General features: G+C 41.1%; 1 protein-coding gene across 1 annotated transcript in view; it reads right to left on the reverse strand.

The window, feature by feature from the left end:
• The window catches only part of HEPACAM2 (HEPACAM family member 2), a 108,634-nt gene extending 105,738 nt beyond the window's left edge, over positions 1-2,896 (reverse strand). Inside the window, exon 1 of the mRNA XM_066584970.1 lies at positions 2,681-2,896. Coding sequence (XP_066441067.1) covers positions 2,681-2,744 — 64 coding nt within the window. The 5' untranslated portion in view covers positions 2,745-2,896. The remainder of the gene's footprint in view (positions 1-2,680) is intronic.
• Positions 2,897-13,768: the final 10,872 nt, after the last annotated feature.

Below are 13,768 nucleotides of genomic sequence, written 5' to 3' on the forward strand. Positions count from 1 at the left end.
CACAGGAGGCTCCAATAGACTCCTATGTGAGGCATTTAAAGTAATTAAATAGAACTTCTGCCATTCAAGAATTTTCGGGGCTGCAGCGTTATTTCACCGCAACCAGCCGTGTGAATGGACAGTAAAATCGTGAATAACAGGTGCAACTTGGTTGCGGCTATTCTTTGTTCATCCAATGTGTGGCTGAGTTTGTCGCGATTTTTTACCGCGGTTAACTCAGCGTCAATATGAACTAGCCGAAAGTCTTATATCACAGTCCACCCTGAAATGATCAAAGGTTTTAAGAATTCCCAGCATCCCTCAGCATAAGGGATCATGTACCTGACTGTACTATGGCTCTGTGGCATTTGTACGCACCCAATGTGGTGCCATATGAAAGTCAATCATGCCATGCTGCATTGGAAGTTGTATGGATGGAGATGTAAAACTTGCATCCATATATATGGATCTGTGCTGAAACCACGGTGCCAATTCTGATTTTTCTCCCTTAACGGAGGACTGGTTTTGAAGTAGGAAACACTGTAGAAGTACAGAACCCGTACTGAACATCATAGGAAAATATATGCGGTGCGTGTATATATATATATATATATATATATATATATATATATATATATATATATATATATATATAATACCATATGAAGCTTCTACAGTTTGCTCACCTGTACAGAGTAACAATTTTTTTCATATGGCCACGGAGTCACACCATAGGTTACATTCACACTGACCAGAAATGCTGCAGATTTTCTAATTGTGGATTTGCGCATCGCAGTGGAATATAGCAAAGTGGATGAAACTTTTAATCAATCTCATCCACTTTCTGCAAAAAATTAAGGTGAAGTGCAGATTTTTTAATCTGCAACATTTCAGTTTCTGCTGCAGATTTATTTTTATTGTCGGTCATCCCTTTCAATTTAGAGACGCAAAATCCATCGTGAAATCCGCAAAAAAAACTGCAAGTAATACAGCGGTATTGGATGGAAATCCTGACGCGTTACTGAACAGTTAGATATCTGGCAGCAATCTATGTCAGCATGATGTCGGGTTGGAATTTCTGCCCAATGCTACTACAAATTTTTGACAAAGTGCAAACAAAATCAACAGGGGCTAAAGATAAAGGTATTAATAGAAATATGAAAACCATATAAAACAATGCCCAACTTTATGCCAGCTGGAGAGCCACAAACTTAAAAGGGACCGTCCGATTCTGACCAAACACTGTACACGCACGGCACTTGGTCCTGGACTTTAAACTCGCGCCATTGTGAATGTATGGTGTGGGTTTAAAGATCCTGCAATCTAGCAGTAGTAGCAGGGTGACCGGCCGGGGACCTCGTGAAGATGGAAATAGTTAATAATAACCGCTTCTGTCTTCTCTTTTGCAGCCTATACAGCACTTAGTGAGCACTATGTAGTATATAGAGGAAGCGGCAGGACTCTTCCATCTATTGGACTTGGCAACCGCATGATTACTGGTGCCCCCAACCCCCCATCCCTAGCATGGCAGAGCTGCTGGGTTAGCTCAGTTCTGTCAGTGACTAATGTCACTATAGGGGTAGGTTTTTACCTGTAATTGTTACAGTGGAAAACTGCAAAATAGGGGAAAAAATGACAGTGTGACATCCTCGGGGACATATAGGTAAAAAAAAAATTAATAAATAATAATTAAAAAAAAAAAAATTGTGTATATATATATATATGCAAAAATAAGTAAGAAAATAGAATACAACTATATTAGAAAAGAAAACACAAAAAAATACACCGCCCACACTAACCAAACCCGCTGCCACAGCTTCCCTGTAATATAAGACTATACAAATTATATATCAAAATAAACAACAGAAAATGAGGAACTTTAGCATAAATGTACTTATTGTAAAAAGAAAGCAGTATAAAAAAATCTTTCTAACAAAAACTTTTTACACACATCACCACTCATAAAACAACAAACTAAGAAATTTGTGAAAAAAAGGTATTAAAAACAGCAATACATGTCAATAAAAAAGTTACAAAAACAATAGAGCCATGGCTTGGCTTTTGAACCATCACAATAATAACATTGCTAATAGGTGGTCATTTAGGACTGAAATACCCTGATCAAGAGAATGTCTTGCGTTCTTTTTCACAGACTTTAGGTGTGGACTTACATCTACTGTCTGTTAGAAATCCGCAAGAACAATTCCTCAAGTCGTCCTTCATTCCGCAGCAGAAAGCTGCAGAATTGAATCTCGCGGTTTTAAAGTAAAGACGCGTGTTTTTTTAACCAATGCAAAATTCAAGCCCCACAGGAATAACCATGTGACACAGAAATCTCAGCGCGGTCAAATTCTGTCCCGAGTAAAAGGTTAAATAATCGTCCATCTGAACTGCGCCTGTATATGCATATTACAAATATTATATCTGTATTATATTATATCATTGCTCTGGTTGCGACCAAATAATAACCTTCTCTTTAATTCTATTCTAATACTTTCATAATGGGAATAAGAATTTCACTACTCTGCAGTTGTAGAACCACCAATCCCAGCATGCCATATCATCCGCAAGTCCTGAGAACTGCTGAATCTTGTAGTTATCCACTGTAAAGCGATGAACCCAGCTATACATTTCCTGCAAATACAGCTATGTGCAATCCCAATCCATAGATAACACGGTCCAATAATTGCAAGCCTCTTACCTAATAGCAGGATTATGCAGATTCTGCACTTCAGCAAGTAGTTTGGGCAAGAGAGCAGCTCCATGGAAGCATCCTGTCCCTGACAATTGTCACTTGGCTCTGGCTGACTCCTGAAGACAGCAGCTCCGGCTTCTGTATTTGTCAGTCAAATGAGTCTCTCCTGCCTCTTTATTTGCATTTGAGTATACAGCGCCTGGGAGAAGGAGGAACACCTGCTGCTGGATCACTGTTTACCATCCTACGCCGGCCAGCTCATTAGCCTGATTCCTTTAATAGAGGGTCCTGGTATAAACCAGCCCACTGTGACCATGTGCTGATTAGACCAAGCCCAGCAGGAATAGACGTGAATACTTGTGATTCCACCATACACAGTAGAGCGGTATTATCCAAAACAATCCAAATACCAAATTGCGTATACTGAAAATAAAAGCAGGTACATACAGTTTACATATCCAACACCAATGCATAGACAGATGGGGGCATTAATATATTAATAGAGTGTGCATGGGCTCAAGACCGCATATGTAAAGATTCCCTCTGCAAGATGGGATGCCCAGTACTGGCAGAGGTGTAGGAGAACTTTAAAAGAAGTTTAGAAAAGCAATTTTAAAATACCATATTAAGAAATTTTAAGGGGGATCCTCTGTTCAGGATCTTCCTCCCTTGGCCAGACTGAAGAGCGGTTGCCAAGAGCATCTCTCTCACCGGAGGACCTGTCCTGTCTTGCATTACACAGATAACCCATTGATATGAATAGATACTGTGTAATGCACCATTTCCCCTGCGGAGGCACTGCAGAGAAACTACACACTTATTTCTCCACAGATTACAGCTGATCACTGAGTGTTCCAGCAGGACGACTGTTTCTGATCTGCTAATTGTCAAGGGTAGTGTTAAGTGAACCAAAACAGTTAAACTCTGTTTCAGGTCGAACTTTGCTACAAGTTCAGATTGATATGAACGCAAACCCAGGACGGCTTGTCCCAGCCAAACCTTCTTTTTCTTCCTCTTCCTTCTCTTCCTCTTTTTTTTCGACTTCCCTTTCTCTGCTGTGTTATACATTAGTTTTAGATTTATGGGTGAGTTTCAGGTTTGGTTTGAACTAATTTAGACCGGACCAAAAGTTTTTTGCCCAAATTCAGCAAACCGGCTGAACTGAACTTTTGAAAGGTTCGCCCATCACTAGTCAAGGGACCTTTCTAATAAGTAGGGGTTCACTAAAGCAGAGAGAACGCCAAAGCTCTAAACTTCAGTAGTGTGATTAAAGGAATCTTTCTAAAAAGGCAATGGATTCCTGTACAGTCACCTATGATGAATATATTGTAGAAGCCATTCAATAAACGCAGATTAGTAAAAGCTGAAGGTTGAAAGGGCACAAGGTGGGCAGACAGAACATTTCTTAAACATTGGAGAAGGTTATAACGGAGGAGAGAAAAACAGGATGCGTTGTCATGCTTCTGGCTTAGGGGCGCTTTATGCTGAATGATAATTATCATTCAGTTCATCGCTGGGTCATGCAAAACGAATTAATAATTGTTCAGTGTAAACACTGAATGACGAACGATAATTAATTAGCTTATTGCTTGTTGTTCAGTTTAGGCAGGCATAAAAAAACAAACGGTGATCGTCCGGTGTAAGCAGGCAATCTATGAACGACTGCCTGTTTACTGTGAATGGAGACGGGCAGCTGGAAGAGATCTCTGGCATGCTCCATCCCCATTCACTGGATGATAATTGTTCCTGTGTGAAAGCAGAGGAGCAATAATCATTGGCAAAACTGTCGGGCACTTAAGCATCTGCCAGCCGACCCATGTAAAAGGACCCATAGGGTATGTTTACAGGGGCGAAAATACTGTGGAATGTCCGCAGCTGAAAATTCTGCATCCACAACACAGTCAAAATCCATAGGCTTTTGACTCAAAATTAGCTGCGTACGTACTGACCTCCGAAGTCTTCAACTGTTAGTGCTACCTTCACCAGGTGGTGTCTAGTGAGCGCCGCGACACTGGTCAGGTGAAGCGGAAGTGACCAGCAGCGTTGCACTCGGTATAGACTACCGGGTAACCAGTGAAGGAAGCGCTGACAGCCAAGGATTTCGGAGTGCTGAAATCAGAACTATTATTTAGCGATGCTGCAAAGGAGATGATGCCTGAGAGAGGATAAAAATAACGCTGTGCTTGAGTAATTACATAGTTTTACTTGAGGCAAACGTATGTATATTTTTCTTTTCTTTTTCACCGTAAAGGGGTTGTGCAGGGTTTGAAAAATATGGCTGCTTTCCTCCAAACACAGCGCTGTCCTTGTCCATGGGTTGTGTCTGGTATTGCAGCTCAGCTCCCATTACTTCAATTGTGCTGAGCTGCAATACCACACACAACCCATGGACAGGAGTGGTGCTGTTTCTGGGATAGAGCAGCCATGTTTTTCTAATCCAAGACAACCCTTTTTAACTTTATGATGTTAACCTCTATAAAATATACTTCACCCCTCTACACAGGAATCCAATGGATATACGACTTCCTGGGATGCTGGACAAAGCCATACGGTGAAACACAGGGTTGGGCAGTTGTGTAGCATGATGATGATCATCATGTTTTTTTGCAGATGGTGTTTGTACTCTTATGAGTGTGAAAAGAACACTTCACTGACTTTTGAAGGTAGATTGCACTATTGTTTCTTTTTTGATGACCTCCTAGATTCTGTATTTGGGACCGCTAGACCTCATATAGATGGGATTCTGGGGATAACCTCTTTCTAACTTTCCCACAATGGTGTGATTTCAAGAGTGCAGTTCTAGGGCATTATCTATATATGGTGAGGAGGAGGTGATCCAAGGAGGTTGGATATCCAATGGCTTACTGCATAGATTGTTGATGTATATTTTACATAGGAGTCAAATAGATTTCCAGATTGTTGCTATCAAAAGTTATTCGTGGTTATCCCATAAGACATAGACCCTAGTGGTAAGTAATTGCTCCAAAGTCACCTTCATATGGTGTTGTCTTATGCTGGACCTTAGAAGCTCATTGTGGTGCCAGAATCTAGGCTTACTGAAGGCTCCTTTTGGTACTCTGGTGAGTCAGTCCAACACTGTTGAGTAATCTCACTTTCTAGAAGTCATTCAGGTACCTCTGTGTCTGCACAGGGAATAGAATGACACTTCCATATCATTGTCTTATTCCTTATACACAGTAAGGAATAGTGATCGTCGATGGTGATTGCGCTATAATTTTAATCGATGCTTGATTTTCTACATTCATGGCTCTTAGTGCAGACTTTAAAGGGAAAAAGCAGCCCGAATTAATCATCTGGCACATTGTTGAGGCTGGTTTGAAGATTACAATGGTGGATTCAATTGGTGTTCCAATACTGTAGCTGAAAAGAAGGTGTATCCAGCTCCCCATCTAGACAGACTGCATCTGGTATACGGACTTCACCCCAGGTAGGTGTAAACATGTAGTAGAGAAATTGGCTTCCAGCAGACAACTTTATTTAGAAACATAGCTTTAAAAAATCCCCATAAAATAACCAAAGTATGCTTCGACACACCGCTTACATGTTTCAAACATGGAAAGTTTCCTACTCTTAACATGAGGACACTGCAGTACTAGAAATTGCCAGTGTAGCTCACTGAGAACAGACCTCCAGATCTTACTTATGGAAAAATGAAGATCAGCTACTACAAAGCATCTTTAGGGCCACTTATCATGAGCAAATATAGCATTTGAAGAGAACTTACACTTGAAGTGTAAAATTAGTCACTGACATCTGACATATCTCTCTGACCAGGCACACGTTATTTTAATGGCTTAACCCTTTAAATTTTTATTTTTAATTATTTTGAAAGAATGCAAAAATAAATTGTCCCAGGAGGGATTTTGAGCCATTAGGACCAGACACTTTTCAGCAACTTTACACTTATGCTGGCGACTATAATCACCATTTGTACACACCTTTTTTTCTAATTGATGGCGTTGTGTTAGGGCTCCTTTTCCGAGGCAGCCTGTATTTTTTTTTATACAGCATTTTGGGGTACATACAACCTTTTCTTCAATATTTTGTTTTAATTATTTTAAAAGTTTTACAGAAAAGAAAAACAAAACAAAAATTATACAAGTAAGTTGATTATATAAATTTGTTATCAAAGGCAAATTCAGCAGAATGCTGTACAATTGTTGAACTTATTCTATCTTCTTAGATCCTGCTAGACTAAGGGCTCCTGCCTACAGCTGGATATTTGCTTGCAGAATCCATGGTGGTTTCCAACTAGCTGGCCCTGCCAGAGACATGGTTTCTTCCTGGTTCTTCAAGTCCAATGGCCCAATTCGTAATTGTCACGGATGAGGGCTTTGGCCTGTCAACCCATGTTCTGCAGCCGTTTCCCCACATAGGGTTGGACACCAGATGACAAGTTTTTAATTATCGACTCACGCAGGCACGTCATTTTGTCGAATGTGCCTTCGAAATTCTCACCATTAAATGGCAAGTTTTCTTGGACACTATTCAGATGAAACCAGAAAACACATGCTCGGTAGCTAAAGGCACTGTGGTTCTGCACTGTTGGACTGTTGCAGATGATCAACTTCCTATAACTTCCTACTTCCTTCAACAGTTGCAGGTGGTGATCAGAACCAAGTGATTAGGCCTGCATCTTCTGGGCTTTAGGTTAGAGACCAATTTGCGGACTACTTCCTGACTCCTCAGGGAGAAGTTCCATGGCGGCTGGCCTCTATCAACGAAGCCTGAAGATCAGGACTTTCTAAACTGGGTCATTGTTTCTTTTTACCACCATCCAAATAATTTTTTTAGGAAGTCTTTTTTTTTTAAGTTATGGACTCGCAGGAAAATGAGGACCCTTGACGTTGGTTGTGAGCTTATATAAGATGGCCAAAAAAAGTAAATGTGTATAAGCTAAATTTGACCATATCATAGACTAATACCTCATTTTTCTTTTGATTTTTGGGTTACTGCTGTTGCGCTGGTTCAGTGAGCGCTACACTGATTGGCTGAGAGCAGTGCTTGCTGACCAATGAGAGCCAGTGCTTCCTTGAGGTGGGATTTATGAACCCTGCAACCAGGAAGTGATGTTCTGTCGGCGGCCGAGGAGTGCAGGATGCCCGGCGAAGATGCGGAACTTCACAGACCAGCAGATGAGCTCCGGACCACGTCTGCTAGGTAAGTATTAATAAGACATCCCCTGAAAATAAGACCCTGTGCCTCTTTTGGGGCAAAAATTAATATAAGACAGGGACTTATTTTGGGGAAAACACACCAGAATCATACTGGCAGTGCTGAGATACATAAATGAAAACTTGCACGCAAGTCATTTGAAAGAAAAATTTGTATTGTAACAGGTATAACATAAATATGTACTATAAACATTTTTCTTATTAATTTTAAGAAAAATTTTTTAAACTTTTTCTTTATTAAAACTTTTAATATACATTTAAAAAGTCATTATAAATTTTGAAAGCGCAGCCCTGCATCACTGCTGGGTGCAGAATATCGCATACCAGATTGTGAGCTGGAGGGCAGTTCTGTGCTGCGCTCGGTTATTGGGGTAAATGGGCATCGGAAAATGTTGGGTGGGGGGTTATGCCAACCAGTCGTTGCCGTTTGTTCATGCATGCCTTGGCCGTAATGGCCATAGGCTTGACTGCCTTGGGGTAGCGGTTGGGGTAGGGGTGATGGTGGCCATGGAGGCTGCATGGCGGCCAATAGCCATTGTGTATGCTGAAGTCAAAATTGTTTTATTGCGTAATACAACTTGAAGGGGGTGTTTGGAGGGGTTACCATCTCTAATAGGAAAGAAATGTAGTCATAAGTGCACATTCTTACATTGTCCGGCAAGCTTCGAAGTGCTGTTGCCACTTAATGACCTTAACCCTCTGCAACACCTTGTGGCGTGTTTTGAGTGCGCAGCACGACAAGCACCTCCCGCTGCTGGCTGGCTGCTGTAGGCCTACCCCTTTTCCGTTTAAGAGGACCTGCTGTAGATGGGGTTGTTGGGTGGCTGCTGGCTGCCGAGTCTCATCCCCCTCACACCTCCCAAACCCTCCAACGTAATTTTTTGAGCAGAACCTTGCAACGACATCTCTGCGACATCCTGGGTCCCTGGCGTGTCAGCATCTTCTAAATTATCACTGGCCCTGTGAAAAAGAGCAAAGTCATTAGCCATTAACCTCTTACTTTCACCATGTGTCACACTTGTGTGCTATTGCTTACGTACGGTGGCATATCCATGGTGTGTGCCAGGTAGAGGAGCTGATTGTAATACATGTACTGTCTTTTCCGCTTGCCTCCAGCACCACTTTTTGGGACAGCCGTATAATCTTTTTGGCACTGGTCCCTAACGCTCTGCATGTATGTATGTATATTAGATAAGGGGAAGACAGTACTTACAGATGTCCTATTTTTTAGTTACGGTGCCAGATGTCCACTCTTCCCCGTACATTTGGAACGCCAGCTCCTCCCATGCGCGCTCTTTGCGATTCTTATCATGGTACCACTCTTTAGAGGTGTTCCAGATGGCAGGGAAGTCCTGCATCAGGGCAACTAATCTTCCCATTTCAAACATGCTTGCAAACTTGCCACTGAAGTTCTTTGTCTCAATTAACCTTGCCTTTTCCCCACCTCCCTGCCTGGTCTTCAAGCAATCTAAAAGTATCCACCTACAAATCGCAGTGCATCCGCAAATGTATTTGCGGATGCATTGCGGATTGTACGCTTCTATAGAGATAAATGGAACCCGTCCGCATGGAATCCGCGCTAAAATGGAGCATGCAGCGATTTCTTTTCCGCACGTGGCATCTGCAAATCAAATCCGCATGTGTTAATTGAGATGTGGTTGCCCCATGCTTCCCTATGGGCAGATTGAACTGTGGATCTTCCACACGGGTGCCACGCCCTGATTCTGCAAATCAAATCCACCCATGGACATTGATCATGGACTAAATGATAAACAAGCAGGAATGTCACCTGTGTTTAAAACTGTAACTCGAACCAATAACTAGTGCGCAATAATTAAAAAAAAACAAACTTTTTTTCTTTTTAAGATTTGTTTTAGTCCCTGCAGGGCACTTGAAGTTGCAATTTTTTTTTTGATTGCTCATAAAGTATAATGCAACACTATAGTATTGTATTATGCTGCATTCCGACAGGCAATCCATCAAGACTTTCCACAGGCACATCTTGATAGAAAATCAACATTCATGCAGCCCGGGGCACCTAGCTGCCACAACACTTGGACAGCTCCCTGCAATATCATCACAGGGTAGTCATTTGGGAGCCCTGAAGCCAATCGGGAGATTTAAATGGCCCTGTGGGAATTGACAGCAGTATTTAAAGGGTTAATAGCATGATCAGTGTAATCTCTGAGTTCTATTGTTGCAGGAGGGTGTCGGCTGTCAAATATGGCCGACACCTGTTGTGTATTTATTAGCCTCAGTTCCCAAGCCCACTCCATATACTGACACCTGGCATGCATTGGAAAGTGTTAAACAATGTCCCTTTCTCTTCTTTGTATAATGTACAGCTTTGATGGTAGATGATTACTAAGATTAAACATATGGAAGGGTTTGTCAGAAAAGCATATTTAATTAACATAGAATAAATTAACACTAGAATCATAGAGTTGGAAGGGACCCCAGGGTCATCGGGTCCAACCCCCTGCTCAGTGCAGGATTTACTGAATCATCCCAGACAGATATTTGTCCAGCCTTTGTTTGAACACTTCCATTGAAGTAGAACTCACCACCTCCCATGGCAACCTGTTCCACTCATTGATCACCCTCATTGTCAGAAAGTTTTCCCTAATATCTACTTTCAGTTTCATCCCATTGCTTCTAGTCTTTCCTTGTGCAAATGAGAATATGGCTGATCGCTCTGCACTGTGACAGCCCTTCAGATATTTGTAGACTACTATTAAGTTTGGGTTCCCACACGATGGAAAACTTGCGGAATGTCCATAGCAGGTCTGCACGGACATTCTGTGAGATTTCTGCAGCGCAAGGGCTGCTTCAAAGCATTCAAGCTGATTTTGAGCCTGTATTCCGTTGCGGAAATCTTTCACCATAAAGAGAAGAGAGCAGCACCAAAATTGACATATCGAGGATTTGAATTTTGCAGCACATGTTAGTTTCCGCACAGCTTATAAATCTCATCCACTTTGCTGCTTAGACTCAGGTTTAAAAATGCATGCAGAATTCCGAACGGAAATTCTGCAGGAATTCTACCCCATGTGAACCTAGCCTAAGTCTCCTCTGAGTCTTATTTTTTGCAAGCTAAACATTCCCCTATCTTTTAACCATTCCTCATAGGTCATGGTCTGCATCCTGATAGCTTTTCTCTGAACTTCCTCTAGTTTGACGATGTCTTTTTAAATTGGGTTGCCCAGCACTGAAGACAGTATTCCAGATGAGGTCTGATCAAGGAAGAGTAAAAAGGGAAAATTACTTCACATAATGTAGACCCCATGCTTCTCTTAATACATCCAAGAATTGTGTTTGCCTTTTTGGCTGCTGCATCACACTGTTGACTCATGTTCAGTCTATGATCTATTAGTATATCCAAGTATTTTTGACATGTACTGCTGCTTAGCCCAATTCCTCCCATTCTGTATATGTCTTTTTCATTTTTCTTGCCCAGATTGAGGACTTTACATTTCTCCCTGTTAAATACCATTCTATTAGTTGCAGCCAACTGTTCTGGCTTGTCTAGATCTTTGGCATCCTCTCTCTTTTCTCTAGTGTTAGCTATGCCTCCTAGATTTGCATTGTCAGCAAATTTGATCAGTTTCCCCTCATCTAAATCATTTACAAAAAAATATTGAACAACACTGGGCCCAGGACAGAGCCCCCAATTGAGACTCTCATCGTCATGTCTTGTCATCCAAGGGCTCATTCGCACGGGTGTATATAGGCACCATATTATAAACATATTTTTAACCCTTTCCTGCTCCAGGATGTACATTGGGGTGGATTGATAGGCTGCCTGTGAAATTGCAGTATGACGTAATGCTGTAGCATATTGTAGTCCTCCAGGGGGACTTGAATGTAAATGTAAAAAAAAAAAAAAAAGATGAATAAAGTTTTTTTAGTTGTAAAAAAAAAAAAAAATAATAAAAGTTTAAATCACCCCCCTTTTGCCATATCTATAATTAAAAAATCTAAATAATAAAAAAAGAAAAATACACATCTGGTATCGCTGCGTCCGTAAAAGTCCTCTCTATCAAAGTAGTGCATTATTTTTCTTGCACGGTGAACTTTGTCCGAAAAAAAAATACACTTTTTCAGTCACCCTGTCTCCCAGAAAAACCGCAATAAAAAGCGATCAAAAAGTCGTATTTAGTCCAAATTAGTACTAACAGAAACTACAGGACATCCCGCAAAAAATAAGCCCTCGCTCAACTACGTAGACGGAAAAATGTAAAAGTTATTGCGCGCACAAAATGACCGCAGAAAATAATTGAAACAAATTAAATGTCTTTTGAAAAAAAAAGAGTAGTATAGTAAAAAAAAACTATACCAGTTTGGTATCGTAGTAATTGTACCGACCCATAGAATAAAGTTATCATGTCGTTTTTGTTGCAGTTTGTGCGCCGTAGAAACAAGACTCACTGAAAGATGGCAGAATGTTTTTTTGTTTTTTTTCATTTTACTCCACTTAGAATTTTTTTTAAAGTTTTTCAGTACATTATATGGTACTTTAAATAGCACCATTGAAAACTACAACTCGTCCTGCAAAAAACAAGCCCTCATACAGCGACATCGATGGATAAATAAAGTAGTTACGATTTTTTTTAAAGGGGGAGGAAAAAAAATGTGGGGGCGTCATGAAGAGGTTAAAGGCATAATACGGAGTGAATAGAACCCATTGATTTCAATAGGTTTATACACGTGCGAATTTCTTATATGATTTTTGTTCACATTAAAAAAACCTAGCATGTCCTATTATGGACCAAAATACCCATAAAAATAAAAGGAAATGCGTACAAGCGCAGTCAGTATGCATGCATGCATATTTACTGCGTTTTTGCAGATGAACTCAATAGGCCCTGCTTGCGGGATGGGGGGGAGGGGATTTGCACGCATAAATACGCAGTGATCAATGTGTATTTACATGTGCAAAAAAACACAATAGATGAAAATACACATTGGTCCTGGGTATAGTGCTTATGGCACTTGGATTTTGAACAGGGTATTGTATGACTCTCACTAAAGACAAGCAAAGTAGGAAAAATAAAGAACAGGAGGAAGGATGTAGAAAGAAAAGAGAGGCCCAAAGATTAAAACATTCTGGACAGAAATCCAATCACTCATGCATGAACTTGGGGGACTTGCTATACCATTGAGTTCACAAGCTTATGTACTCCATTCTCTGCCTAGCCAAATAAAAATCGTTAATTTGAGTCACACTATTCTTATAACAGGCAAAAGGAGCCTGTTAGCAAAATGGTTGCAAGCCAATCCCCCGGTAATACCCGATATATTACAGCTAGAGATGAGCGAACGTGCTCGTTTAGAGCAATTACTCGATCAAGCATCATTGTTTTCGAGTAACTGTCTAATCGGGCAAAAAGATTCGGGGGACGCCGGGGGTGAGCGGGGGGTTGCGGTGGGGAGTGTGGGGGGGGGGGGGGAACAGAGCTCGCCCTGTTCCCCCCTGCGACCCTCCCGCTCCACTCGACCGCCCCCCGGCGCCCCCCGAATCTGGAGACTGGAGACAGAAAAACGGGCAGGATCTCAAGCATCAAAATTTTTTGAGAAATGGCGGGTCTTCATGGAAAGATTCCTGGACCCGGATGAGATCGTGGAATGCATGCATCCATTTAGTAACACATCTTGGTATCATACTCAGGCAGGAGCGGATAGACTAGGAAGACTAAAAATAACATAAAGCACATTAAGCCACATGGAAGATGAGATGATGGTATATCCAAGTGATAAATAGAAATCCTACATATTGATACGGCGCAATGTATAGAAAATTAATGAGAGGCAAACTCAAAGAAGAGACTTCAGGTCATACCCTTATATACTTCAGGTCATACCCTTATATACTTCAGGTCATACTCTAATATACTTCAGG

Source organism: Eleutherodactylus coqui, chromosome 12 (assembly GCF_035609145.1).
Source record: "Eleutherodactylus coqui strain aEleCoq1 chromosome 12, aEleCoq1.hap1, whole genome shotgun sequence".
Lineage (NCBI taxonomy): Eukaryota > Metazoa > Chordata > Amphibia > Anura > Eleutherodactylidae > Eleutherodactylus > Eleutherodactylus coqui.